Source organism: Salvia splendens, chromosome 5 (genome assembly GCF_004379255.2).
Source record: "Salvia splendens isolate huo1 chromosome 5, SspV2, whole genome shotgun sequence".
Taxonomy (NCBI): domain Eukaryota; kingdom Viridiplantae; phylum Streptophyta; class Magnoliopsida; order Lamiales; family Lamiaceae; genus Salvia; species Salvia splendens.
The window spans coordinates 39,142,118-39,167,084 of NC_056036.1; the positions used below are offsets into that span (position 1 = coordinate 39,142,118).

The 24,967-nt window shown below is 37.8% G+C and overlaps 2 protein-coding genes across 2 annotated transcripts; both read right to left on the reverse strand.

The window, feature by feature from the left end:
* Positions 1 to 1,228: 1,228 nt before the first annotated feature.
* LOC121803020 (rosmarinate synthase-like) lies at positions 1,229 to 2,780 on the reverse strand. Its single transcript, XM_042202724.1, has 2 exons — positions 2,306 to 2,780; positions 1,229 to 2,231 (listed from the first exon to the last, which is right to left on the reverse strand). Exons 1-2 carry the CDS (start codon positions 2,720 to 2,722, stop codon positions 1,338 to 1,340), a joined length of 1,311 nt encoding a protein of 436 aa, XP_042058658.1. The 5' UTR covers positions 2,723 to 2,780; the 3' UTR covers positions 1,229 to 1,337.
* Positions 2,781 to 23,316: 20,536 nt separating this feature from the next.
* LOC121802727 lies at positions 23,317 to 24,612 on the reverse strand. Its single transcript, XM_042202422.1, has 3 exons — positions 24,237 to 24,612; positions 24,015 to 24,148; positions 23,317 to 23,611 (listed from the first exon to the last, which is right to left on the reverse strand). The coding sequence occupies exons 1-3, from the start codon at positions 24,514 to 24,516 to the stop codon at positions 23,510 to 23,512; spliced, it is 516 nt and encodes a 171-aa protein (XP_042058356.1). The 5' UTR covers positions 24,517 to 24,612; the 3' UTR covers positions 23,317 to 23,509.
* Positions 24,613 to 24,967: the final 355 nt, after the last annotated feature.

The window sequence follows — 24,967 nt, forward strand, 5'->3', positions numbered from 1 at the left end:
TTGGGGCAATCTCTTCTTCAATCTTCATTCTACACTTTTTCACTATGATCTCACACTATCAACTTTTAAGTTCCACATCGACTCATTATTTTATCGTCCCATCACCTTTCACTACTGTCTTACCACCACCAAAGTCAATCAAAACAAAATTAAGAACTAACTCATTAAAATGCCAATATACTCCATTTATCATTTTATAATGATTCATGTAACATATGATTTTTAATTTTCATAAAGAGTTAACTATGAACAATGTCAAAATAATGACACGAACACAAGCTTTAATTAAATTGATTAATTTAATTTTGATTTATCTTTGTTTATGTTGTAGATGATCGAGATGAAAGGCTCCTCTCCAACTATTATTGAAGAAAAATATGAAAATTTGAAGATTTTATATGATTCTGAAACTAAGAAGAAAAAAATATCTAAAATTTAAAATCATTTTATAGAGGAAAATTTTGATACAAGAGATTATTTTTGAAAGTTTTAGGCCCGAATAGCCCGATGCGTTAGCTCGAAACCTAGCGGATCAAGGTAAGGGTCGAAAATTTATGACCCGAATAGCCCGACAACCTAAGTGGATTGGCTCGAACCCGAATTCGAACGGTTAGCCCAATTGACATCCCTAAGTAGGTCCCTTTTATCTCTCTCTATTATTGCACCCATCGTCACCGTATTCTAACTTCCTAATACTCCCTCCGTCGCACCACAAGTGATCTATTTCCTTTTATAGCTAAAAATAAAACTTGAACCATCTCTTACTTTATTACATCTCTCTTACTTTATTCTCTCTTACTTTTTCTTATCTCATACTTTACTCTCTATACTTTAACTCAACATATATCATTTTCTTAATTCTCATGTCCGAAAGAAATCCATCACTTGTAAGGGACAGAGGGAGTATCTTTGTTCTATATTACTCCCAATTTCAATAGTAGAACGGTTAAATTAATTAAATCGGGGTTTGCCAAATTGAGAAGTTAAGAAATGGCGAAGAATTAATTTGTTGCAGGGATTGAATATTATGCATGGGATTTGTTGCAGTCACTCTCTTTGAGCACTCGGCGTATCAAATCTCCATAAATATCAATCTCTATTATCTACAGTTTTTTATAATCCACTCTAATTAAAAAGAAATAGCCAAATGGGCATCGATTTTTTAAAATATATGGAAGCACAAAAGTTTTGAACATTTAAGAGTGATACTACTATATAAGTAGATGAATTAAAATTAAAAGGATTCGCAAATCGAATTCTAACTTTGAGAAGTAAAAACACACAACACAATAACCAATTATTGTCTTGATTGACTGGAAACAAAAACTTAAAAAAGCTCAAATTTTAGAGATGAGGCATGAATCGTCGCTATATAGCAAGTTTTGGAATCGTTTCATGTGGTATCGGTGCAACGTGATCGCAAGCAACGCGCCCCCTTGATTTTGAGGATCAGCAAACAGAAAACTCTTCCCTTCGAAGATGGCTCCGCCGGGTCCGACAAAAACAGGCTTTCCCCATCCGAAATCCGCTTCATAGAAGGGCAGCCTAATCCAGCTCGTTATCCCGAAATTGGGGCATTTGACATTGTTTTGGCTACGAACAATACCATCCACATTCCGCATATGCAACTCCAAGTAATCCAGAGCAGACCTCATGTATTCGTCGTCCATTCTAGCGATTGCCTCGTGCACTTTCTCCACCGCGAACTTTAGCGGCCTCGATATGAGCTCCCCAATCAGAGCAAATGCGCCCGTGTAGAAGATCCCGTTGCCGAAGTATCCAAGCGGGAGAGGGGGCTGTAGCCTCTGCCGCGCGTCCACCGGTAACTGCAGCTTCGTCTCCTGATCCCTCGGCAGCCCACGGGCAATGCTCACGCAGCGCCACACGTGGCCCGCCACCACCTCATACGTCGTATAATTCGAACCATCATTGCATTTTTGCTTGAGGGCGTTGATGTGATCGCGGCTTAGTCTGAACGTGGAGAATGTTGTGTCACCATTGAGAGGGGCTTTGAGCGGTGGAGGGGGCTGGTGCTCGATGTGGCGGAACCGGGGCTGCGGGGGGTTGCGCGCCGAGAGGACGCGGCGGTCTAGGGAAACAGGTGGGATGGTGGTTAGGCCGCGAGCGATTTCCGACCACGTGTTGATGAAATGGAGTGCGGAAATCCCGTCTGATGTGTGATGCTCGTTGGCAAAACCTAAGCTCACTCCGCCGCATTTGAAACGACTTAACTACACGTACAAAAATCAAATTCGTATAATTAGTTTTTGGATAATAAGTGGAGTAGTATATAAGTGAAACGCACCTGCACCAGAAAAAGAGGAAAGGTGGAAATTCCTTGAGAGTAATCGACAGTGGGGATGAGGTTGAGGTTGAGGTCAGGGCTAAGGGTGTAGAAATCACCCAAGTCATCGAGGGTGGCGTCGCACTCCGCCTCCACGAACGACACCCCTTCCCCGTTGCAGTTGATCTCAATGCGGCCGCTGTCGTCCTTTCTCAGCCTCCCCGCATACGGGTAGAACGCAACAAGGGCACGGCTCAGAGCTGCCTTGAGCGTGGCTGTGTCGAAGAAGCCGGCGCGGCCATCGCAGGGGTACAAGTACATCACCCGCGTATGGTAGGTCTCAGGGAAAACCAAGTCTAAATTAGAGAGCCACACACTCTCCCTCGGAGTTTCTTCCATTGGTTTTACCATTATTGATTCCTTCACTCTCATCTTCATGCTTCCCACACAACTAAATTACTCCTATGATTTTACTTACGTTACGTGGAGATTGTTAATTTTCTTGATTGGATTTCCCTCAATAATGAAGCACCAAACCTATTAGTAGTAGTATTTTTTAATGAATAATGCTATGCGGTCATATTATGGTCAGCCATAAATTAATTAAATAACAAAAAAAATTGATTTTTTTTTCAAATTTTTGATTTAATACTCCTTGATTTTACATTTATATCATCTTCATTATATGTTGCTCAACATGTTAGTGTTGCTCTTTCGTAGTTTTTGCTCAACTTATTACTACTGTCATTTCTTGATTGTTGCTCAACGTATACAGTAATTCGTGATATTAATGTGTTTTACGTAATGGAATTCAAAGATAAGTATCAACTCACAAGTCCATTCACACACATATTAGTTTATATAGGTAATTCTAATTTTTTTATACATGTAAATGGACTAAATTAACTCTTTATAGCCGGTCACATTATGGCCATTTAGCATCCCTCTTTTTTAATAATGAACCATTTTTTAATGGAAGCCACGTTATTATGGCCGACGGCTTCTAGTTGGCATAATTGGACAGCTAAAAAAGAGTGGTTTTATTGCTGGGGAAGGAATACTTTACATTATCATAGTGATACTTTCAAAACCTTCACATCACCCAACATCCTAAAAGCAAGGGTCGAATCACAAACAAATCCGAATCAGATGTTGTAATTAATGTCACACTCCTATATATTATCACAAACAAATCCGAATCAGATGTTGTAATTAATGTCACACTCCTATATATTATCACAAACAAATCTGAATCACATGTTGTAATTAATGTCACACTACTATATATTATCACAAACAAATCTGAATCACATGTTGTAATTAATGTCACATATCACCAGTGACGGAACCAGGAATATAAATAAGCCGGGGCCGGAAAAATTTAAAAATTATTCCCTCCGCTACAAGTGAGGCGCTCCAAATTTTGCAAAAATAACAATAAATAATTAGAGTATAGATATATTCTCTTTGTTACTTTACTTTCTCTCTACTTTAACTATTTATTATCATCTTTGCAAAACAACGGCAAAAAAGAAACGCATCACTTATAGTGGGACAGAACGAGCATAACAATAGTAAAATATTTAATTTCATAATATAACAACATTATAATTTTGAAAATTAGTACTCCCTCCGTTCCATAGTAGTGGGGGCATTTCTTTTCGGCACGGAGATTAAGAAAGTAGAGAGATGAAGAGAGAATAAAGTAAGAGAGAGTAAAGTAAGTGAGAAGGAATGTGTTAACTTTTACTAAAAAGGGAAATGACTCCACTACTATGGAACGTACCAAAATGGCAAAATGACTCCACTACTATGGAACGGAGGGAGTATTAAATAATACTTTCGCCGTCCCCTGCAGTAGAGGCATTTCATTTTCAGCACTCATTTTAGAAATAATGATAATAAATAATTACAGTAGAGAAAAAGTAAAATAAGAGAGAATAATATAGAGAAGACTCTTTTTATATTATTCTCTCTCTTACTTTACTCTATGGGTATATTTTTTTCAAAACGAGTACTCAAAATGAAACACCTCTACTACGGAAGGAGTATTTGTCTTAGACGAATTGTAGTAAAAAATTATTTTAACTATCAATTTTATATGCTTTATCAACCGATGATAAATCTGTTTTATTAAGTTTCACAAGTATTCTTTATCTTAGTAAATTTAAGAATGTTTGGACTTAAGCTTGTTTTCATTAGTTGGAGTAATTAAATAGTTTGTGATTATTTGATTTTAATTATTAAGTTATGATGAAGGTATTTTATACGATGGAGTATTGGACTACATACTATGTTAGGGAGAATAAAATAAATTAAATGCTCCTTTGATTTTGCTCAATAAGATGGAGTATCAAAATAGGGTAAATATACATATTTATCACTAATTTTTCTACCATTTGACACAGTCAAATATTTTTCCTTCTTCCAATGCTAGAGATAGGCATGCACAAGGGTCGAAAACCGCCGGTTCAGGGTCATGAACCGGCGGTTCAAGGGTCGGGGAATGTATGAACCTGAACCGGCCCGCCTAGCTCCCGGCGGTTCCGGTTCAAAAAACCGGCGGATTACGGGGCGGTTCAAAACCACCGGTTTTCGGCTTGAACCGCCGGTTCCGGGCCGGTTCGACAGTTCGACGAATTTTTTTTTTTTTTTTTGCATTTTTCAACTTTTCAATTTTAATCAACTTACATTACACTTTTCAAGTTTGTCTTTTTATGAAATGTGAGTAAATAAAATTGAAAAAAATACGGATAAAGTTGCAATTTTATTGAAATTGCATGTTTACAAATTACACGTTACAAGTTACAACAATTACAAATTGAAAACATATGGCGGTCTTGAAGTCTTAAACAAAATTTAAATACAAATGAGACTACTAGTGAATAACTAATTACAAATGACAAGAAACGATGTTGAAGTTCTTAAACGTATAAGTGTATTATATATATACTCTTAACCGGCGAAGAAGATCTTTCTACATAACTAAATTAAGGACACCTTTAGCAATTCAACTTTAAATGTTGAGTTTCGTCTAACAATCAACAAATATAGTAGAATTGTCAAAAGTTTCCCTCATTTAGCCGTATAGAGAAATATACTTCATCGACTAGAGTATATACAAATACAATTATGTAATTATTTTTGCATATACAAAAACATATGGCGGTTCAACCCTAAACCGGCGGGTTGTCCACGGTTTCCGTCAGAAAACCGCCGGTTTCTGACCGAAAACCGGCGGTTTCTGACCGGTTTTGCAGGCCTACACACTGACCCTACGGCCTAGCCTCTGAAAAGTTGCCGGAACCGTCAGAAACCGGCTCCCGAACCGGCGGTTTACCCCGCGAACCGCCGGTTCCAACGGCTATACTAAACCCCTACGCGAACCCTACGAACCCCTAACCTACGAAACACTATTTAACCCTTTGAACCGGCGGTTCGAACCGCCGAACCGCCGGTTTTGAACCGCCGATTCAGGTTCAATATATTGCCGAACCTGAACCGGCCCTTCCGACCCTTCAACCCTTCTGCCGGTTCAACCCGCCGGTTCCGGGCCCGGTTTCGGTTCATGAACCGGCGGGCCCGAACCGGCGGTTAACCGCCGGGCCGGGTCGGTTTATGCATGCCTAGCTAGAGATATATCCAAAAAAAAAAACAGATCTTTTGCACTCCCCTCCCATGTTCATCTTTCTTCCCCACGCCGCCTCACCATTCCTTTTTCTTCTTTCCATAATTCCTCTTTTTGCATACTTCTCTCGGCCTCTTCTTTTTTCGCCGCCCAAGTCTTGTGTTCTCCTTCCTAATTCTACTTTTAATTTTAGAAAATCGGACGGCGGGATTCGCTGGCTCTTGGGGCGGAGACTGGTCGGAGGACGACATGTAATGGGGAGTCTGGGTCTGGGGCTGGCCAAGCCCCCGCTGGCGCGGGGGCTTGTCCCCATGTAGTTCCGTCACTGCATATCACAAACAAATCTGAATCACATGTTGTAATTAATGTCACATATCACAAACAAATCTGAATCACATGTTGTAATTAATGTCACGCTACTATATATTACTATATCCGTCCCACATCGAGTGTCACATTTTGTCAGTCCGTCCCACAGTAAGAGTCACATTTCACTTTTACCATAAATGGTAAGTAGACCTCACATTCCATCAACCAATTCTACTTACATTTTATTATAAAACTATTATATATAAGTGGGACTCATAGTCCACTAACTTGTTCAATCCACTTTTCTTTACATTTATTAAAACTCGTGCACACACTAAATGTGACACTTAATGTGGGACGGGGGTAGTAATAATGTAGGAGTATCATGAAAGCAATGAGTATTTAATTCTATCATTTTAATAACAAATATTTTTATATATTGTAAATCATATCTATTACTCCATCCATCTCCCATAATTTGTCACCATTTGATTCGGCACGAGTTTTAAGAAATGTAATAGAAAGTGGGTTGAAAAAGTTAGTGGCATGTGGGTCCTACTTTTATATATTAGTTTTTATAATAAAATGTGAGTGAGAATGAGTTAGTGGAATGTAAGGGTCCACTACCAAAAATGGTAAAAATGAAAGGTGACAAATTTTTAGGAACTGACGAAAATGAAAATAAGTGACAATTTTTTAAGGACGGGGGGTGTAATATATTCAAACCTTAAATGAAACAGGTAATTAGTACTAATGATACCCCAAAATCAATAATACTATTTTTAATTTTGAGTAAAATATACTCCCTCCGTCCACCATTAAGAGTTCTATTTTTTGGTGGCACGTGTTTTAAGTAGGTGGAAAAAAGTTAGTGGAATATGAGTCCCACTTGTATATTACTCGCTTCGTCCGCCATTAGGAGTCCCATTTATGGGCGGCAAGAGTTTTAAGAAATGTTAAGAAAAGTGGGTGTAAAAAAGTTAGTGGAATAGAGGTCTCACTTGTATATATTAGTTTTAAATGAAATGTGAGTGGAATGAGTTAGTGCAAGGTGAGACCCTATTACTATTTATAGTAAAAGTGAATCAGTACTCTTATTCTTGGACGTACTAAAATGGAAAAACAGGACTCCTATTCGCGGACAGGGGGAGTAGTTTTTAATGAAATGTGAGTGGAATGTGAGACACTATTACCATTTATGGTAAAAATAAACCGGGACTCCTATTCGCAGACGGAGGGAGTACTATCTATTTCTAGGTTTACATTAAAACAAACTGAAAAAATTGATTTTTTTTCATTAAAAATGGTACTCCCGTTAAAATAGCATTGGAATTGATGCACAATTGATGAAGTAAGAGAATGAAGAAAAAGATACTGATGCAGAATTCTGATACCAAATGATGCAGAAATGTATATAGAATGACTGAACTGGTAAAAAAGAACTCAAAGAATTGAGAACTCTCGAGTATAAAACTCAATGTAAAATTAATATTCAAAGTCTGTCTTTTTAGTTTAACAATGAGGCCTTTATATAGGCAAAGGGAAATCCTAAATTTATAGAAAATAAAATTAAAGGAAAATAAGTAAAAAAGGAAATCCTAATTTGTAGAAGGAAAAACAAATTAATATTTTTCCATCTAAGAATATTTTCCATTTACTAATTCTACTAACTAGGAAATAAATAAAATTCAAAATATAATTTCCTTAGCCTTCAAGTCTTATTATCTCTTATAACTACTCCCCATCTTGAAAAAGACTCGTCATCGAGTCTACTTTGTCACCATTGTCATCTTCAGACTCGTCATCGAGTCTACTTTGTCACCAATTGTCATCTTCTTCATCTCTCACTTCTTCCTCCACAAGCCAATTCCAATTCTAGATATCGTGCATCATCCTTTTCGGATACCCATCAAACTCTTGCCCCACAAAACCAAATTCTTTAACAACATCCAGAACCGAAATACCAAAACCCACTTGCACATCGACTTCGTATCCGAAATACCAAAACCCACTCCCCATAGTTGAAATTCTTTTTTGTTGTAATGGCACAACTAACTCCTACAATTTTAGTTACAAAAGTTTTCTTCACGAGCTTGTCTGTAATATCTTCAATCAAGACCATTAAAATGTTAGGGGAATTTGAGAGGACATCATCCGTGAGGTCCACTGTTTCAAGGTGATAAGAACCAATCTATTCCTTCATCCGTTCCAACTGTTGTTAAGAGCATCCACAACCGTGCTCTTGCCAGCGAGCACGGTTGTGGGCCTGGACCCACTTTTTCTGCTTGCTCTCTGGCAAGAGAGCAACACCCACAGCTGTGCTCTTCCGCAAGAACGAGCACAGTTCAATTTAAAATTCAATTAAACAAAAACATTTCCATAATATTAAAATTCATTAAAAAAACCTAAATAATATTACAATTGACAAATAAAATAAAAACGACATAATTAAAATCCTAAAAATAAAAAATTACATAATTAAAATACTAAAAATTAAAAATTACATAATTAGACTCCTAAAAATTAAAAATTACATAATTAAAATCCTAAAATTTGAGATTAAGAGAGTTGTTTGGTATAGTGTCATTTTTTGTGTTTGAAATGAGACTATTTATAGATGAAAGTATGAATTTTGGGGTAAAAATAATAAAAAAAATAAATTAAAAGTGTGGAAAAAATGGATATATTTTATTAGGAAGTAGGAAAATATTTTTTTATTAATTTTGAATTTTTCAGATTTTTTCGATTTTTTAAAAATAATAATAAAAAATGATAAATCAACGAGCCAATCAGAGCATGCCACGTCGACGCCTCGTGCTCTTGCCGTTGGCACGGACGTGCTCTTAGCTAAGAGCACGTTCGTGCTAGCGGCAAGAGCGCAACGCCGGCGGAGCTCGTCCTTGCCAGCGGCACGGACGGACGTCCGTCCACCGTTGTGGATGCTCTAATCGTTTGTTGAATCCTGGGTATTTATCTTCATCAACTGCTGCATTATTGAATATCAATACAATTTTATTGATAGTTTACCTACATTATATTGAGATTTTGCATACATTATATTTAGATTTTTTTTGCATTTGTTGATAAAATCTATTTATCAACATGCATGAAAATTAAAATATAATTGATCAAATTTCATCATCCGAACATCGTCGGAATATATATGCAATTGAGATCTCGTTGGAATCCTTATAAAATTATCTTTAATTTGATATATTTTTTGTGAAAAAATAAGTTAAATCGAGAGTGTTACATAAGTTTAAAGTTTTAAGATGATTTTGACGTGAGAGAATTGACATTAATACCATTTAAGTTTATTTAATATTTTTTTTAATTTAAAATATAATTTGTTAGTATTATTTCAACCCCTAGATCTCCTAATTTAATGGTTAAAATTTAGTATTAATTTATGATTGCTAATTAGTTAGCAAATAACGATCACTCCCCTACGTATTTGGATAGAAAGTTACATGCATTAAACAAATTGTTTATGTACATTTTGTTAGCATAATGTACTACGTTCTTATATTATTATTTATGTAGGTGGCTTGTTGCATAGTTAGCAAAAGAAGATGACACTTGTACTTATAACATTCATTTAATTAGTATGAGTCGGCAAAGTAGCCGACGTACATATTTATGTACAAATATATATTATATAGTTTATCATTTGAAAAGGAAGAGAAAGGGTTTGAGAGAGTTCAGAGGAAAAACAAAAGTAAAGAGAAAATGATAAGGATTCCTATGGTTGAATCCTTGCATACTCCCAAGATGTGCCTCAAATAGTGTTTGATCCTCAATTTTTGATATAGATAAAAAAGATAGGGTGAGCCTAGCCTAAAAAACTAGACTCAAAATGGATTTGGATGGAGAGAAAGAGATGGAAAGAAAGTGTAATGAAGGAGGAATCCTTTTTAGGACCTAAGACCTCCCACAAAAAAATGAGGGCAACCCTAGGCTACTTTCACCAAAGCAAACACTCCATTGGCTCCACATTCATGACTACACCACCATAAATGCATACATTTACGTGACTTAATCTAAAGACTAAAATCAAGAAACCTACAAGTAGGAATTGGATAAAATCTCATCAAGGAGAAGTTCCATAGGAGTCTTTTAACATTCAACATTCATCAATCAACTAGGGTTTAAAGTCTTACAAATAAGTATATATAGTTGGGGTTGAAAACCCAAGAAAAAACCTAAAAATGGATAAAATCGGCCAAAAGAGTGAAAACGCCCGATCAGGCGTTTTAGAATATTGCAAATCGCCCGACCGGGCGAACTTTCTGTCTAAATTCCAAAAATTAGGCAAAAACGCCCAATCGGGCGTTTTCTTCAGTATACCCACGAGTTATATATCCTGGGTCCGTCATTGTCCACAACTCCCGAATTAAATTGACTAAAATTATTGTTAAGCAAAAATTGAATAAATAAAAAATGAAATCGAAAACTGTGTAAGGACGTTTAATCGGAATATGTTTTTATGCAATAACCTTTGATGATAATTTAATATACGGCATTGATTTTTTTCCTCATATTATATTTTATGTTAAAATGTGTCACTCTATTTAAGTTCAGATTTTATATGTTTCATTTTATTAATTAATCAATGAAAGTGGGCTGAAGGAGGCCTATGAATCCAGTTTAGTCTCTCCAAGGCCCAACGAATAAATGACGAGAGACGTCGTCCATTTCCCCCATCCCTCTCCCGATAAATCCCTAATTAGAATCCCCACCGCCGTTTCTCCAGCGCCTCCGATCGCGATGACAGACGTTATACCACTGCCTGTTGAGGCTGAGAAGTGAGGTAGTGAATGTGAGGTGAAAGGAGTGTGGGAATGGTTGGATGTTGAGATCGTAGATGAATTAAATTGAAAACAATTCGTATTCCGAATTCAATTTCAACACACAAGAACACATTAACCAATTATAGTCATCAAATTTTAGACATGAGGCATGAGTCTGTTGGAGATTGGAGAATATCTCGCAAAGAATGAGGAAGATTACGAGAATATTAGACGGGATATTTAGACGCAATTAAGGAGATTATGATTGAGAAAATCTTACCATGTATAATAATCCCTAGGCCTATATATGATGTATCAGTTCATTGTTAATATACATAACACAATTATACAATTCTACATGGCATCCGAGCAGGTTAGGCTCAGAAAACTATCATCATAGCCCCTAAACATACCTTTCTCGACCGAAACGGCGAGAAAACCAATCAAGCCAAAGAGATGGCAGACGATAAACCAGAAATCGATCCTATGGCCGAGAAGATCAGGTCGAGTAAAAGTGTTACCATAGCCTTCAAATTGAACGGTTTGAACTATCCGTTATGGGCACGGCTGATGAAGGTGTCTATAGGCGGCCGAGGAGTCTACCGCCATATATCGGGAACACCACCACCGCCACTACCGACGGAGAAAGGGTTCTCCGATTGGGAGGAGATAGACCTTATAGTCTTCTCCTGGATAATCGACAATATGGAGACCAATCTAATCGCGGATTTCGTGCATCACCAAACGGCAAAGGCGCTGTGGGATACCCTCGCCATTACCTTCGCAAGTTCAGCGGACTCGTATCTCATATATGATCTGCGAGACAAAGCAAGCAGAATTATGCAAGGAGATTCAACGTTAGAAACCTACTGGAGCAGACTACACGGGGCTTGGATCGACATCGATCGATGCCCTCAAAAAACCGTAAATTGCTGCGACAAGGGAGTTGCACAATACCGAGACATCAAATCCGAGCTGCGTCTATTTAAATTTCTCACCGGATTAAACGAGAAGTATGATTGGGTTCGACGAGAGATCCTCAAGGAGGACCCCTACCCCTCAGCCGACGTGGCATACGGGTGGGTGAAACGGGAGGCGGCTCGACTCAAGATCATGCCACCGGCGTCCGATTCAACCCCCATTACCGTCGGAAATGATACATCATCGGGGGTCGGATTCGGATTCGGAGCTCGAGAGTACCGTCAACCACACCAACAGCCGCAACAGAGAGGACAGCCGCCACCGACGCAACGCTCCGTCGCCAACCGCCGGGGAAACAGCAAACCGGACAAATCTAGGATATGGTGCTCACACTGTGGGATGCACAAGCACACAAAGGAAACGTGCTTCCAATTGGTGGGGTATCCAGACTGGTGGGAGGAAGAGAAGGCCGGAAAAGCCAAGGTTGCAATCGGAACCAACAACGGGAGTAGAAACCCGACGGAAGGAAACCACGAAATAACGGGATTTCAGGAGAAACGGCCTGAGACCGGCGGTCTCCCAACCGGTGGCGGCGGACGTGGTGAGAACGGCGGCGGAGGGGGGAAGGCAGCGGAGGCGATGATCGCCTCGCTCAGACTCGACGGAGGCGGCGGTGAAATTGGAGGTAAAGGGTTGGGGATTGAGCACCCTAACCCTAACAACACCTATTTTGCTATTAAGTCTCAATCTCCCAAATATTATGACAAATACCCCCAGCTTACTGATAATTGCGAAAAAGACCCCATTTTATGCAAAAATTCGTTTGCATGCCTAGAAAACTTATCTTGTGCATTTGAGGCCCAAAGTTGTGATATTGTTGATGATACGGGTTGGATTTTTGATTGTGGGGCCACCGACACTATGTCATATGATAGACGTGATTTTTTGGAAATTCATAAGACTCCTAAGTCTCATATAAAAACTGCAAACGGGGGAGTAACACCTGTCGAAGGGGCAGGAACTATAGAGATTTTTCCGAATGTTCATATCCCCAACTGCCTTTATGTTCCAAAACTGTCTCAAAAGCTAATGTCAATTAGTCATGTGACTAAGGATTTAAATTGCACGTTGCTAATGCACCCAAATTTCTGTATGTTACAGGATATCCGGACGGTGAAGATTATTGGACGTGGCACTGAGCGTCGTGGGCTCTATTTTGTGGATGAGATTGCTCGACAAGATGGTGCGGCGATGCTTGCTCACGGATCCACTAATCAAGATACTTGGCTATGGCACCGTCGGATGGGCCACACCTCTCCGGGTTATTTAAAATCCTTATTTCCTAAGCTTTTTGTTCCTAGAAACTTCTCGTGTGAAGCATGTGTTTTGGCCAAGAGCCACCGAAACTCTTTTAAACCAAATGATACTCGTGTTGACACTGTTTTTTCTTTGATACATTCTGATGTGTGGGGCCCAGCGCCTATAGGAACTAGTTCTGGTTTTAAGTACTTTGTGATTTTTGTGGATGATTGCAGTAGAGCTACTTGGGTTTATTTCATGAAACATAAATCTGAAGTATATGACAAATTTTTGCTCTTTTATAAAATGATCCAAACTCAATTCCAGACACCAATAAAAATCCTACGATCTGATAATGGGGGGGAATTTTTAAATAGTTCCATGACAAAATTTTTTGGCGAAAACGGGATGGTACATCAAACTTCTTGTTCCCACACACCAGAACAAAATGGGGTAGCTGAACGAAAAAATTGAATCATCCTCGAAATGACTAGAGCCCTCCTATTTGATTCAAAGGTACCCCCTTCTTTTTGGCCAGAAGCCGTAGCGACCTCCGTCTACCTCCTAAACCGTCTTCCCACAAAAACACTTAACCGAAAAACACCCATAGATCACCTTTCCACCTTAACCAAAATTCCCTCGGCCTTATCCCTACCACCTAAGATCTTTGGATGCTCTGCTTATGTGCATGTTCCTAAGCATGAGAGGAATAAATTTTCCTCGTGTGCGATTAAGTGTGTGTTTATGGGATATGGGATCAACCAGAAGGGCTATAGATGTTATGACCCCAAGACCAAACGGGTAATTACCACCATGAACTGCAACTTCCTCGAGACCGAATTCTTCTACCACCTTGGGACTCAGGGGGAGAGTGAGAGACAGGGGGAGACCCAAGAAGATGACTCCCGTCGGTGGTATATGCCAAGTAACTTTGATTCGGATCCAACAGAGCAAGCTGGCACTGTTCATGAGCCGATCCTGTCCGCAGAAACGATCCCGACAACGCTTCCGCCGCGCTCCTTTGATCCAACCGAAACGGAATCCGAGGTAATTTCTAGTCCGAGTCATGATCCTTCACCTATTGTTCCTGACTCACCTAGTACAGAAGAAGAAGAAGATACTGCAATTGACCAGGATACAGGGCAGTATGTGCTTCCTCCAAGAAGTACGAGAGGAATCCCACCCAAGAGATACTCCCCTGAACGAATAGGGAGGAGAAGCAGATACTCGGTGGCTAACTTTGCAGAAGCAAACATGTCGAAAATGGCAAAAGCGTTTCATACAGCGCTCTATGAAGAGGAGATCCCCAGAACCTTCGAAGAGGCCTTCCGAGTCAAACATTGGAGGGAGGCAATGCTTGTCGAGATGAAAGCACTGAAACGGAACGGTACTTGGGAGATCAGTCCACTGCCTGATGGAAAGCATACAGTTGGTTGTAGATGGGTGTTCACGATCAAACGTAGACCCGATGGAAGCATTGAGCGATACAAAGCTCGATTGGTCGCAAAAGGGTATACTCAGACTCAGGGAGTAGATTACTCAGAAACATTCTCCCCGGTCGCAAAGATGAACACTATAAGAGTACTACTATCAGTTGCAGCAAATCAGGACTGGCCACTTCATCAGTATGACGTCACCAATGCATTCCTCCATGGAGAACTGAAGGATCCTATCTACATGGAGGCCCCACCGGGCTTCACAGAAGAATTTGGACAGGACAAGGTATGCAAGTTGAAGAAAACTCTGTATGGGCTGAAGCAATCCCCGAGGGCATGGTTTGGGAGATTCACAGACGTTATGAAACGATATGGCTATCAGCAGAGTAACTCCGACCACACACTGTTCATCAAGCGGAGAGGAGAAAAGATCACCTGCCTGATCATTTACGTAGACGATATGATTATTACAGGGGATGATGCAGAAGAATTGAAAGACCTCAAAGGGCATTTGGCTGCAGAGTTTGAGATGAAGAACCTAGGAGACCTCAAGTATTTCCTCGGGATCGAAGTGCTCAGATCGAAAAAAGGGATCTTCATCAGTCAACGGAAATACATTCTCGACCTTTTGACCGAAATGGGAATGCTAGAGTGTAAACCAGCGGATACTCCAATAGTGCAAAACCATGGCCTTCAGATAATCAAAGGAGCAGCATCAACTGATCGAGCCAGATACCAAAGGTTGGTAGGGAAGCTTATCTATCTGTCCCACACTCGGCCAGATATCGCATATGCAGTCGGAGTGCTTAGTCAATTTATGCATAACCCACAGGGAGAGCATTGGGAGGCAGCACTCAGAATTGTGCGCTACCTGAAGGGAACAACCGGACATGGAGTATTATTTCGGAAGAATGGACACCTGGATATTCACGGGTACACCGATGCAGACTGGGCAGGGAACCCAGTTGATAGGCGATCTACAGGAAGATACTTCACATTCGTGGGTGGCAACTTGGTCACTTGGAGGAGCAAAAAACAGAAGGTAGTAGCCTTGTCAAGCGCAGAAGCTGAATTTAGAGGCATCAAGAGTGGACTTACTGAAATCTTGTGGCTCAGAAGGGTAATGAAAGAACTAAACCTCGACTCAAAGAAGACCTGCAAACTACTCTGTGACAACAAGGCAGCAATCAGCATTTCCGAGAACCCAGTGCAACATGATAGAACGAAGCATGTCGAGATCGATCGACATTTTATAAAGGAGAACCTTGAAGAGAAGATTGTAGAAATTCCATATGTAAAGTCCGAAGATCAACTCGCAGACATCTTGACCAAGGCAGTGCCTGCAAAGAACTTTCACGAAGTTTTGGGCAAGTTAAGTTTTGGGGATCCTGTCACTTAACTTGAGGGGGAGTGTTGGAGATTGGAGAATATCTCGCAAAGAATGAGGAAGATTACGAGAATATTAGACGGGATATTTAGACGCAATTAAGGAGATTATGATTGAGAAAATCTTACCATGTATAATAATCCCTAGGCCTATATATGATGTATCAGTTCATTGTTAATATACATAACACAATTATACAATTCTACAGAGTCGTCGTTATATAGCAACTTTTGAAATTGTTTCATGTGTTTTTGGTGCAGCGTGATCGCAGCCCCCTTCATTTTGGGGGTTTTTCTTTTTTTTGTTCTAGAATGAAACTTTGATTCCGAGTGTGTACCGAATTTTTTTTTATTCTGTGTTTGGGAGTCCTCATGCGTCTCCTTTTAATGAAACGCTTATGCGTCTTTGTGCAAATCACCCGGTCGGGTGTTTTGCCACTTGCAATCTCACAATTCGAAAAAATTGAGAGACGTCTCACAAAGACGCATAAGGGTCATGCGTCTCTCCCAAACACGGAATAAAAAAAAAGTTTAGTACAAACACGGAATCTAAGTTTCATTCTAGAACAAAAATAGAAAAAGCCCTTCATTTTGAGGATCGGAAAGCAGAAAACTCTTCCACTCAGAGAGAGCTCCGGCATAAAAAGGCTTCCCCCATCCAAAATCCACTAACATCCAGCTCGTTATCCCGCATATGCAACTCCAAGTAATCCAAAGCAGACCTCATTATTTTTAATTAGTTTGTATTAAGTTACTAAATCCCAACTTCAATCAACAGAATTTTAATAAGTTGAATCTTTAAACTTATTTTATTGGTCTAAGTTGAGAGGCCGTTAAATACTTCATTCGTCTAAAAAAATAGACAAAGTTGTAAAACACACAAGCTTTAATGTAAAATTGGTAAAGTAAGAGAGATCGTCTAAAAAATAAACAAAGTTGTAAATAACACAAGTTTTAATGTACAATTGGTAAAGTAAGAGAAAAGAAAAATGTGGTGGAAATAGTGTTAGTGGATTGTGGAGCCCGCATTTAGAATGATGTGCAGAGTTGGTATTTGTTTAAAACTTTCAATATTTAGAATCGGTCTAATTTTGATGGACACCCAAAATGATAAAATTAGTCAATGTTTTGTGGACGGAGGGAGTAGAAAACTGAATGTGGATCAAGCCATATTACTTTTTGGATCACAGTTAAGTTTTCTTCTTATCTTTATTATTTTAGTTTAATTGATAGTATTTGATGCTTTTTGGGCGGATAATTCAGTGATATTTCAACTGGTGTTTGCGAATTTATAAAGGAAAATCTAACTCACTCTCGAAGTTGCTCTTTTCGACGGAAATTGGTGAAAGAATAAAAGAAAAGTTGGGTATCCAGTCCCGAAAAATCGGGTATCCAATCCCAATTTTGGATTTTTAGTTTATTTTATTTTATTATTTTTTTAAGAAAATAAGCTACAAACTTTTAAAAATACAAACTTGTCGTTCGAATTTGATACAAGCTTAAAGTTTTTCAAATTTAAGAGAAAAAAACTACTACAAATTTTTAGAAATAAAAAATTAATAAGTTATAACACCCCTTATTCATCCATAATAAACATCTCAATTCAAACATTAACCCAAAATATGACTTACGAGTGAAGGATTTTGAGAGTACATTTAATTATTTAATTTTTAAATAATAGAATAAATACATTATATTAAATTTTAAAAATAAAATATAAAAAATCGGGTAATTCAGGTAATTTGGGTATACCCGATCGGGTATCGGGTTATCCGATACCCGATAATCCAAAAATCCTATACCCAAACCCGATCCCGATCCCGATCCCGAAATCCGAAAAACCGGGTATCAGGTATCCAATTACTCGATATTTCGGGTTTGGATATTGGGTATCCAATTCCTGATATCCATTTTGACACCCCTATTGACACTTATGCTTTAATTAATTTAGTATCAATTGTGTTGCAGTGGGACTCTTAAAAAAGAGCAAAGAAAGTGTTGAATGTAGAAGTAGGAGACAATATATTGTGTTCTGTGTATATTAGAATGATTTCTCCTCCTTAATATAGGAGTTGTTACACGGTAATTATGGTATAAAATCATCCTAATTCTAGGTAAATATGTTCCCTATCAATTACATAATATGCTCCTCTAATTGTGTCTCCTTATTTGGTAAGGTGTGTGCATGGTATGTTTTACACTCCCCCTCAAGTTGAGTAACGACATCCCCGATACTCAACTTGCCCAAAACCTCACTGAAGGATTTAGGATTTACTGCCTTCGTGAGAATGTCTGCCAGCTGTTCTCCTGATCGGACGAAAGGAAGCTCTATAACTCCCCCTTCGATCTTTTCCTTAATAAAGTGACGGTCCACATCCACATGCTTAGTCATGTCATGTTGGACTGGGTTCTCTGAAATGCTGATAGCTGCTTTGTTGTCGCAGAAAAGTTGACTTTTCCTCGTCGGCGGAAATCCAATCTCAGTGAGTAGTCTCCTAATCCAAAGTATCTCAGTTAGACCACTCTTGATCCCTCGGAATTCTGCCTCTGCACTCGATAGAGCCACAACTTTCTGCTTCTTGCTTTTCCAAGTGACTAGATTTCCTCCTACAAATGTGAAATATCCTCCAGTGGACTTCCGATCTATAGGATTACTGGCCCAGTCAGCATTAGTGTATCCATCTATCTCGAGATCTTTACTCTTATGGAGCAGCACTCCATATCCTGTGGTTTCTTTGAGATAGCGTGCAATCCTCAATACCGCATCTAAGTGGTTCTGTTGAGGACGATGCATGAATTGGCTCACCACCCCAACATCATATGAAATGTCAGGCCTTGTGTGAGACAGGTAAATGAGTTTGCCCACCAATCGTTGATATTCTTCTCGGTCTGCTAACTTGGCGACTTCTTCAAACTTCAACCCATGATTCACCATCATTGGAATGTCTGCTAGTTTGCAGTCCAACAATCCAATTTCTGCCACTAGATCGAGCACATACTTCTTCTGTCGTAAAAATATCCCTTTCCTTGACCGAAGTACTTCCATTCCCAAAAAATATTTGAGGGGCCCAAGGTCCTTCATCTCGAACTCCTGAAATAAGTTTGCTCGCAGATTATTTATTTCCTCTTCATTGTCTCCCGAAATGATCATGTCGTCCACATAAATTATCAAACAAGTCATTTTCTCTCCTCGCTTTTTTAAAAATAGAGTATGATCTGAATGACTTTGGATGTACCCATACTTCTGCATTGCTTGTGAGAATCTGCCAAACCAAACTCTTGGAGACTGCTTTAGTCCGTAAAACGTTTTCTTCAGTTTGCACACCTTTCTGCCCCCTGAGTATCCTGGTGGCATCTCCATGTAGACTTCCTCATTTTTTTTCAGCTCGCCATGCAGGAATGCGTTGGTCACATCAAACTGGTGTAGGGGCCAGTCTTTACATGCAACCACTGCGAGCAATGTTCTGACTGTGTTCTTTTTTGCCACTGGAGAGAATGTCTCTTCGTAATCTACTCCATACGTCTGGGTATACCCTTTTTGCCACCAGTCTGGCCTTGTATCTTTCGATCGATCCGTCAACTCGTCTTTTGATGGTGAATATCCAGCGGCATCCTACCGGTTTCTTCCCTTCTATCAAATTGCATTCCTCTCAAGTGCCATTTCGGATGAGTGCATCCATCTCCTTCTTCATTGCCTCCTGCCAGTGTTTGTGCTTCATTGCCTCTATCCATGAACACGGAATCTCCCCGTCTTCATATAGAGCTGCCTCAAATGCCTGTGCCATTTCCGTCAGGTAGCCGTGTGCAGTATTGACAATGGAATACTGAGTTTTTCTTCCTTTCCACTCCGGTGAGTATCTCTTTGGTGGTATTCCTCTGGTGCTTCGTGGAGGTAGTGTAAATCCTCCCACCTCGCTTCCACTTGTTTCCACTGGTTCGTTGTTTGCAGTAGCTTCCTGTCTCAGATCATCAATATCAACAGTATCGCTTACCATAGGAATCACAGACGGGGAAGATGGTGTAGCAATGTCACTCAACTCCTCGGGCTGTGTATGAGACTATGTAGACGGCCCGTTGGTACTGCAGTTCACTTCGTCTGGTGGACCAGCTTCTGTCACAGAGTCTGTATTTGGCAAGTTTGGATTGTCATGGAGATTTACTGTTTGATGTGGGGAACAACTGAGCGGATCTCTAAGTGGTGTACTATCACTCTCCTCCCCCTGACCGCGAGGTTGGATAAAGAAATACTCACTCTCAATGAAATCACAATTCATCGTGGTATATAGGTGATTGGCTTTAGGATCATAGCAGCGATACCCTTTTTGGTTTGTTCCATACCCCAAGAAAACGCATTTAACAGAGCGGGGAGCAAGTTTGGATCGGTCATATTTTGAGATATGGACAAAAACAATACAGCCAAAGACCCGAGGTTCAAGGTTAAGCGGTGGTGATATTTGGTGCAAGGATGACAAAACATCGATGGGTGTTTCAAGATTTAGGATGTGGATAGGTAATCTGTTGAACTAATCTAATGGCTTCATGGGCTGGAAACAATGATTTCACAGCAATAAAGATGGCTGCAAAAATCATTTCTCAAAGTCAAAAATATGTATGAAGACTTCGATGATTCCTTTAGCAGTTATGCGGCTCTTCTCCTTTTTGGCCTATTCCTTTGTTCGTTGCGCAATTAAAATACTGTATCATGTTAATTTTATAAATGAAAGTTCGCCACCAAAGCATATAAGCAAAGCGTTCTTATTTGCAAAGAGAATCTTTTGAAGAAACAATAACCGAGAAAAATGCATTCATATAAATTGACTTAGTATTTATTTTAATTTCAATTCTAATTATCATATTCCATCCATCCCACAATAGATGACACACTTAGAGCATCTCAAAGGGAAGGTATATAGAAAATGTATATTATATTTTTACCTTCTTAAAAAGTGAAATATACCCTTCTAAAAAGTAACACATTCTAAAGGAAAAAGGTATATAGAAAGATAAATTATTTTTTCATTATAAAATAATAGTACAAAATGTATTAAAAAAACATAAAGTGTAATACCTTCTCAAATATCTTTCCCCTTTGAGAAGAGTTTTAATGAAAGAAGGCAAATATGGTAGTTATAAGATTTTACCTCTCCATTGATGGGGAGCTAAAGATACCTCTTGAAAATGAGAAAATGTATAATACATTCTCAAATACCTCTCCCCTTGGAGAATGTTTTTCATGGAAAAAGGTAAATATGGTAGTTATATTAGTTTACCTTTCCATTTACCTCTTCCTTTGGAGAGTGTTTTTTCATGAAAAAAGAGGTAAATATGGTAGTTATATTAGTTTACCTCTCCCCTTGGAGATGCTCTTAGGAAATGACACGGGAGTTTAGAACATGTTATTTTGTGTGTTAGATGGTGAGAGAAAATAGTATATTTATATTAATGTGAGAGGGTACTACTTATTATTCAAGTCTTATAAAAATTTAAGTGACAATTTTAGCTCGTTTTATCAAAATGGGTCATTCAATGTTAATTAATAATTATCTTGTTGTTTTAGTTTATTATGTTTTTAATAAACAAAAAAAAGACATTGATTTGTGGAATGTCTTTCAAGTCTTATTCAAGTCTTATAAATATCAAGTGGAAAGTCCAAAGTCAATAGAATTTCCGACACTTGAAAATTACTAATGGCTTGGTTATGGTTGTCACTAAATCAATTTTTCACTAGACTTTAGTAGTGTAAGTATTGAACTACGACCAAAACTATCAATGGGTCATATGATGTTAAAGATGGAATAATTTCAAATCAAATTATTATTAATATACAATTCGTGTTGCCCATTTGACTTGGGGCTGAATAATGATTATTTTCTGTCATCAACAAAATTTGCACGATCTAATCATTGTATCCCTCTTTACTTTATCCAAGGTTGGCATCTGAAAAAGAATACTCCTACATTTCTTCCTTCTTCTTTTTCTCTAAAAAGTGGAGTAGAACTCCTACTATATGTTTTAGTATTCTATTGGGCTTTTAATAAGATGGAGATTGTATAAAAGAAAGCGTTAAGGGGTTAGTAGGTTTTGCACTATAGCACACTTTAAGCTTTTTCAAATGCTTTTTCTCTTGAATGTATAGATTATAAACATAAAATATGTTGGAGTTATCACAACCTACGTTTTTTTAAATTCATCTAAAATGTTTTATTATTTTTATATAATTTGTGAAATTATGCAAAAGCACATCTTCAAAAAACTATTTTGGATTTCAAGAAAGAAAGGGGCTTTAAAAAGTAAGCATATTGTTGGTTGTTTTATCCGCAGCACAAAATCAATCGAACTCCCACTTATAAAACACAAAATCAAATTTTATTTGTTTTTTTTTCCTTTTTTTTTTCTTTTTTCCACCTTAACCCTAAAATCATTTTTTTATAATAGGAGTAGTACTTTATTTATCAACATTAAGTAAGTTTTAATATTTTTATTTGCATGGATATAATCAATTGTATTTTTATTTGTAAAAGTTGACTCATTTGACTTTTCTTAAGTAGATTAAATTTCAACAAAATTAAATCCTTGCACACTTATAAGAATCAATTCTGGTGTGAAGCCTAGTAAAACTTGGTGGGCACTTGGAAAAACAAAACATAAAATAATTAGATATGGCAATAAAGAGAGTTTCCTCAAAAGCAAAACCAACTAGTTGATCAGAATAGAGCTGACTCGGGAAGGGTCCATTTATATAAATATTGTGGTCAGAAATAGCTATATTGCTATATAGCACAGCTAATATGAGAGTAATTGATTTGTATATTTATTACCATGGACCCAATTGCATGAGGTTACGTTTAGATCAAATTTGGAGTGTATAACTTTAGATAATTAATATAAGAATGTTATAGCTTCGTTATGTAGAATATAGTTCTTTATACTAATAATTGAATTTTTTATATACATACGTTCCAATGTCATATTTGTGCTCTATAGATATTTGTGCTTTAATCGTACAAATTACTGTCAGTATAAACTCATTACTTTCAATATCTTTTTATGCATAAATATTTTTGTCACTAACAAATAGGAGTATGTCTTAAACAAACCCACCAGGTATACATATGATGTCTATGAAAATATACTACAAAAGTGCATATAAACCAATTTTTGAAATTCAACTTCATATTTCTCCAAAAGAATTATGAAAATTTACAATTAATGTGCCAGAGAGAGAGATATGCAGAATTTATTAGAGAATACTAGCTAATACTATTAAGAAGTGCAAGTTTGAGTGTTTTTCTTGTTGCAGAACAGTGAACATATTCTAATGTAACTCCCATGTTCAGATTGAGATGCCCTTTTCACAAATATTTTTTCTACACTTAAAGTATTTTGCAGAAATCTCAATCTAATTAATAGGAGTACATGTTCAGAAAAGATTAATAAAAAAATAAAAAAAGAAGAATCAGGTTCCAGCCTCAGAGATGCTCTTTAATGCTGGTTGCCATGCTCTGGACTTGGATGTGGCAGAGTTAACTTGTGTTTTACTTCTTGACCTCTGCCTTTCCTGAAAACCACATTTATCTACTTATCAGTAACATACAAAACTACCAGTATAAAATAATGTATGGCCAACAAAACTTCTCTCTTATCCTCTCAAAATTCATATGTTTTGAAAACAGAAATTGACCCTTTTCAAAGTATAGAACTAATTGCTAAATTCTTTAAGTAATCAATAAATTATTTAAGCAATCAAGCTTTCTGTGACTAATATTCCCTTTGCACGGGGTGTGAATTATTGATGGACATAATAATAATAATAATAATAATAATAATAATAATAATAATAATAATAGCTCTATCAAGATCTCAAATTCCTTCAAGTTTTATTTTTGTTTTACAGAATCTCAACAGTACTTTGGCACAGAAAAAAATATTATAATCTTGAAAAAAGAGATTATTCGTTGTACCTGATTATTCTTCTTCTTCACATCATCTTTTTTCTTTGCCAAAGCTTCACAATCTGAACTAGAAGTATTTTTTTCTGTTACATTTCCATTTTTCATCTTTGCTTGCTTCTTTGCCCACAACCCTTTCATCACCTCTGAAAAAATAAATAAACAAAAAATATAAACACTATTTATAGTAAAAGAATTTCAAAAATCAAAAAGAGGGGGGGAATTAAAATCAACCTTGGGAGGTGACAAGACGGTAAACATGGCCAAGAAGGAGAGTATCAGTAGGCCTAAGAAGTTTGATCCGAGTAACACGGAGAGGGGCGTTGGTAGTGGTGGCTTGAGAGGGTTGTTTGGAGGAGTAGAGGGTGGTGGTGAGGAGGAGGAGGGCGACGTAGTGGCCGGGGTTGATCTTCATGATTTCTGCGGCGGAAACAGGGAAGTAGTGCTTATCAACTCTGCCATTTGGGTGTTGGATTACTAGGCTTGCGTTATCAACAGCTTGGCAGTTGCCCATGATTAATTTCAGAAAAAAAGAAGAATGAAGAAAAGGAGAGATTTTAATGTTGGTGCATCACCATCTTTATAGCCACACCCACCCCATTTTATTATTGTACACGGGATTCCATACTCACAATCATAGTATTTAAATATCAGTAAATTGTGTACAAATTTTTTGGAGTTTTTAAAATGTGTTAAATAATGAAATAGTTAAAAAAAAGGTTAATTCAAATGGGATGAAGGGATTATATAGTAGAAGTTTTATATTAGTAAATCTTCTTCATTTCATCAATATCAATGGCTCACATTTTATTACTCCTCTGTACCTGAAAAATATCAACATATAATTCACTCACATTTGATTTTTTTTTTTAACTTTTTTCTTTAATAAATTTTTAAAATTTATCCATGTTTAATGCATATTATTGTATAAAAGCCCCTACAAATAATCTAAAACACCCAAAAAT

Bases quoted from the DNA above. Each gene is read 5' to 3' on its own strand.
- LOC121803020 (XM_042202724.1), bottom strand. From the start codon at position 2,722: ATGAAGATGAGAGTGAAGGAATCAATAATGGTAAAACCAATGGAAGAA. The intron at 2,232-2,305 runs GTGCGTTTCACT...TTGTACGTGTAG, and splicing joins TTCCTCTTTTTCTGGTGCAG to TTAAGTCGTTTCAAATGCGG.
- LOC121802727 (XM_042202422.1), bottom strand. From the start codon at position 24,516: ATGGGCAACTGCCAAGCTGTTGATAACGCAAGCCTAGTAATCCAACAC. The intron at 24,149-24,236 runs GTTGATTTTAAT...TTATTTTTTCAG, and splicing joins CCGTCTTGTCACCTCCCAAG to AGGTGATGAAAGGGTTGTGG. The intron at 23,612-24,014 runs GTACAACGAATA...TGTGGTTTTCAG, and splicing joins TGAAGAAGAAGAATAATCAG to GAAAGGCAGAGGTCAAGAAG.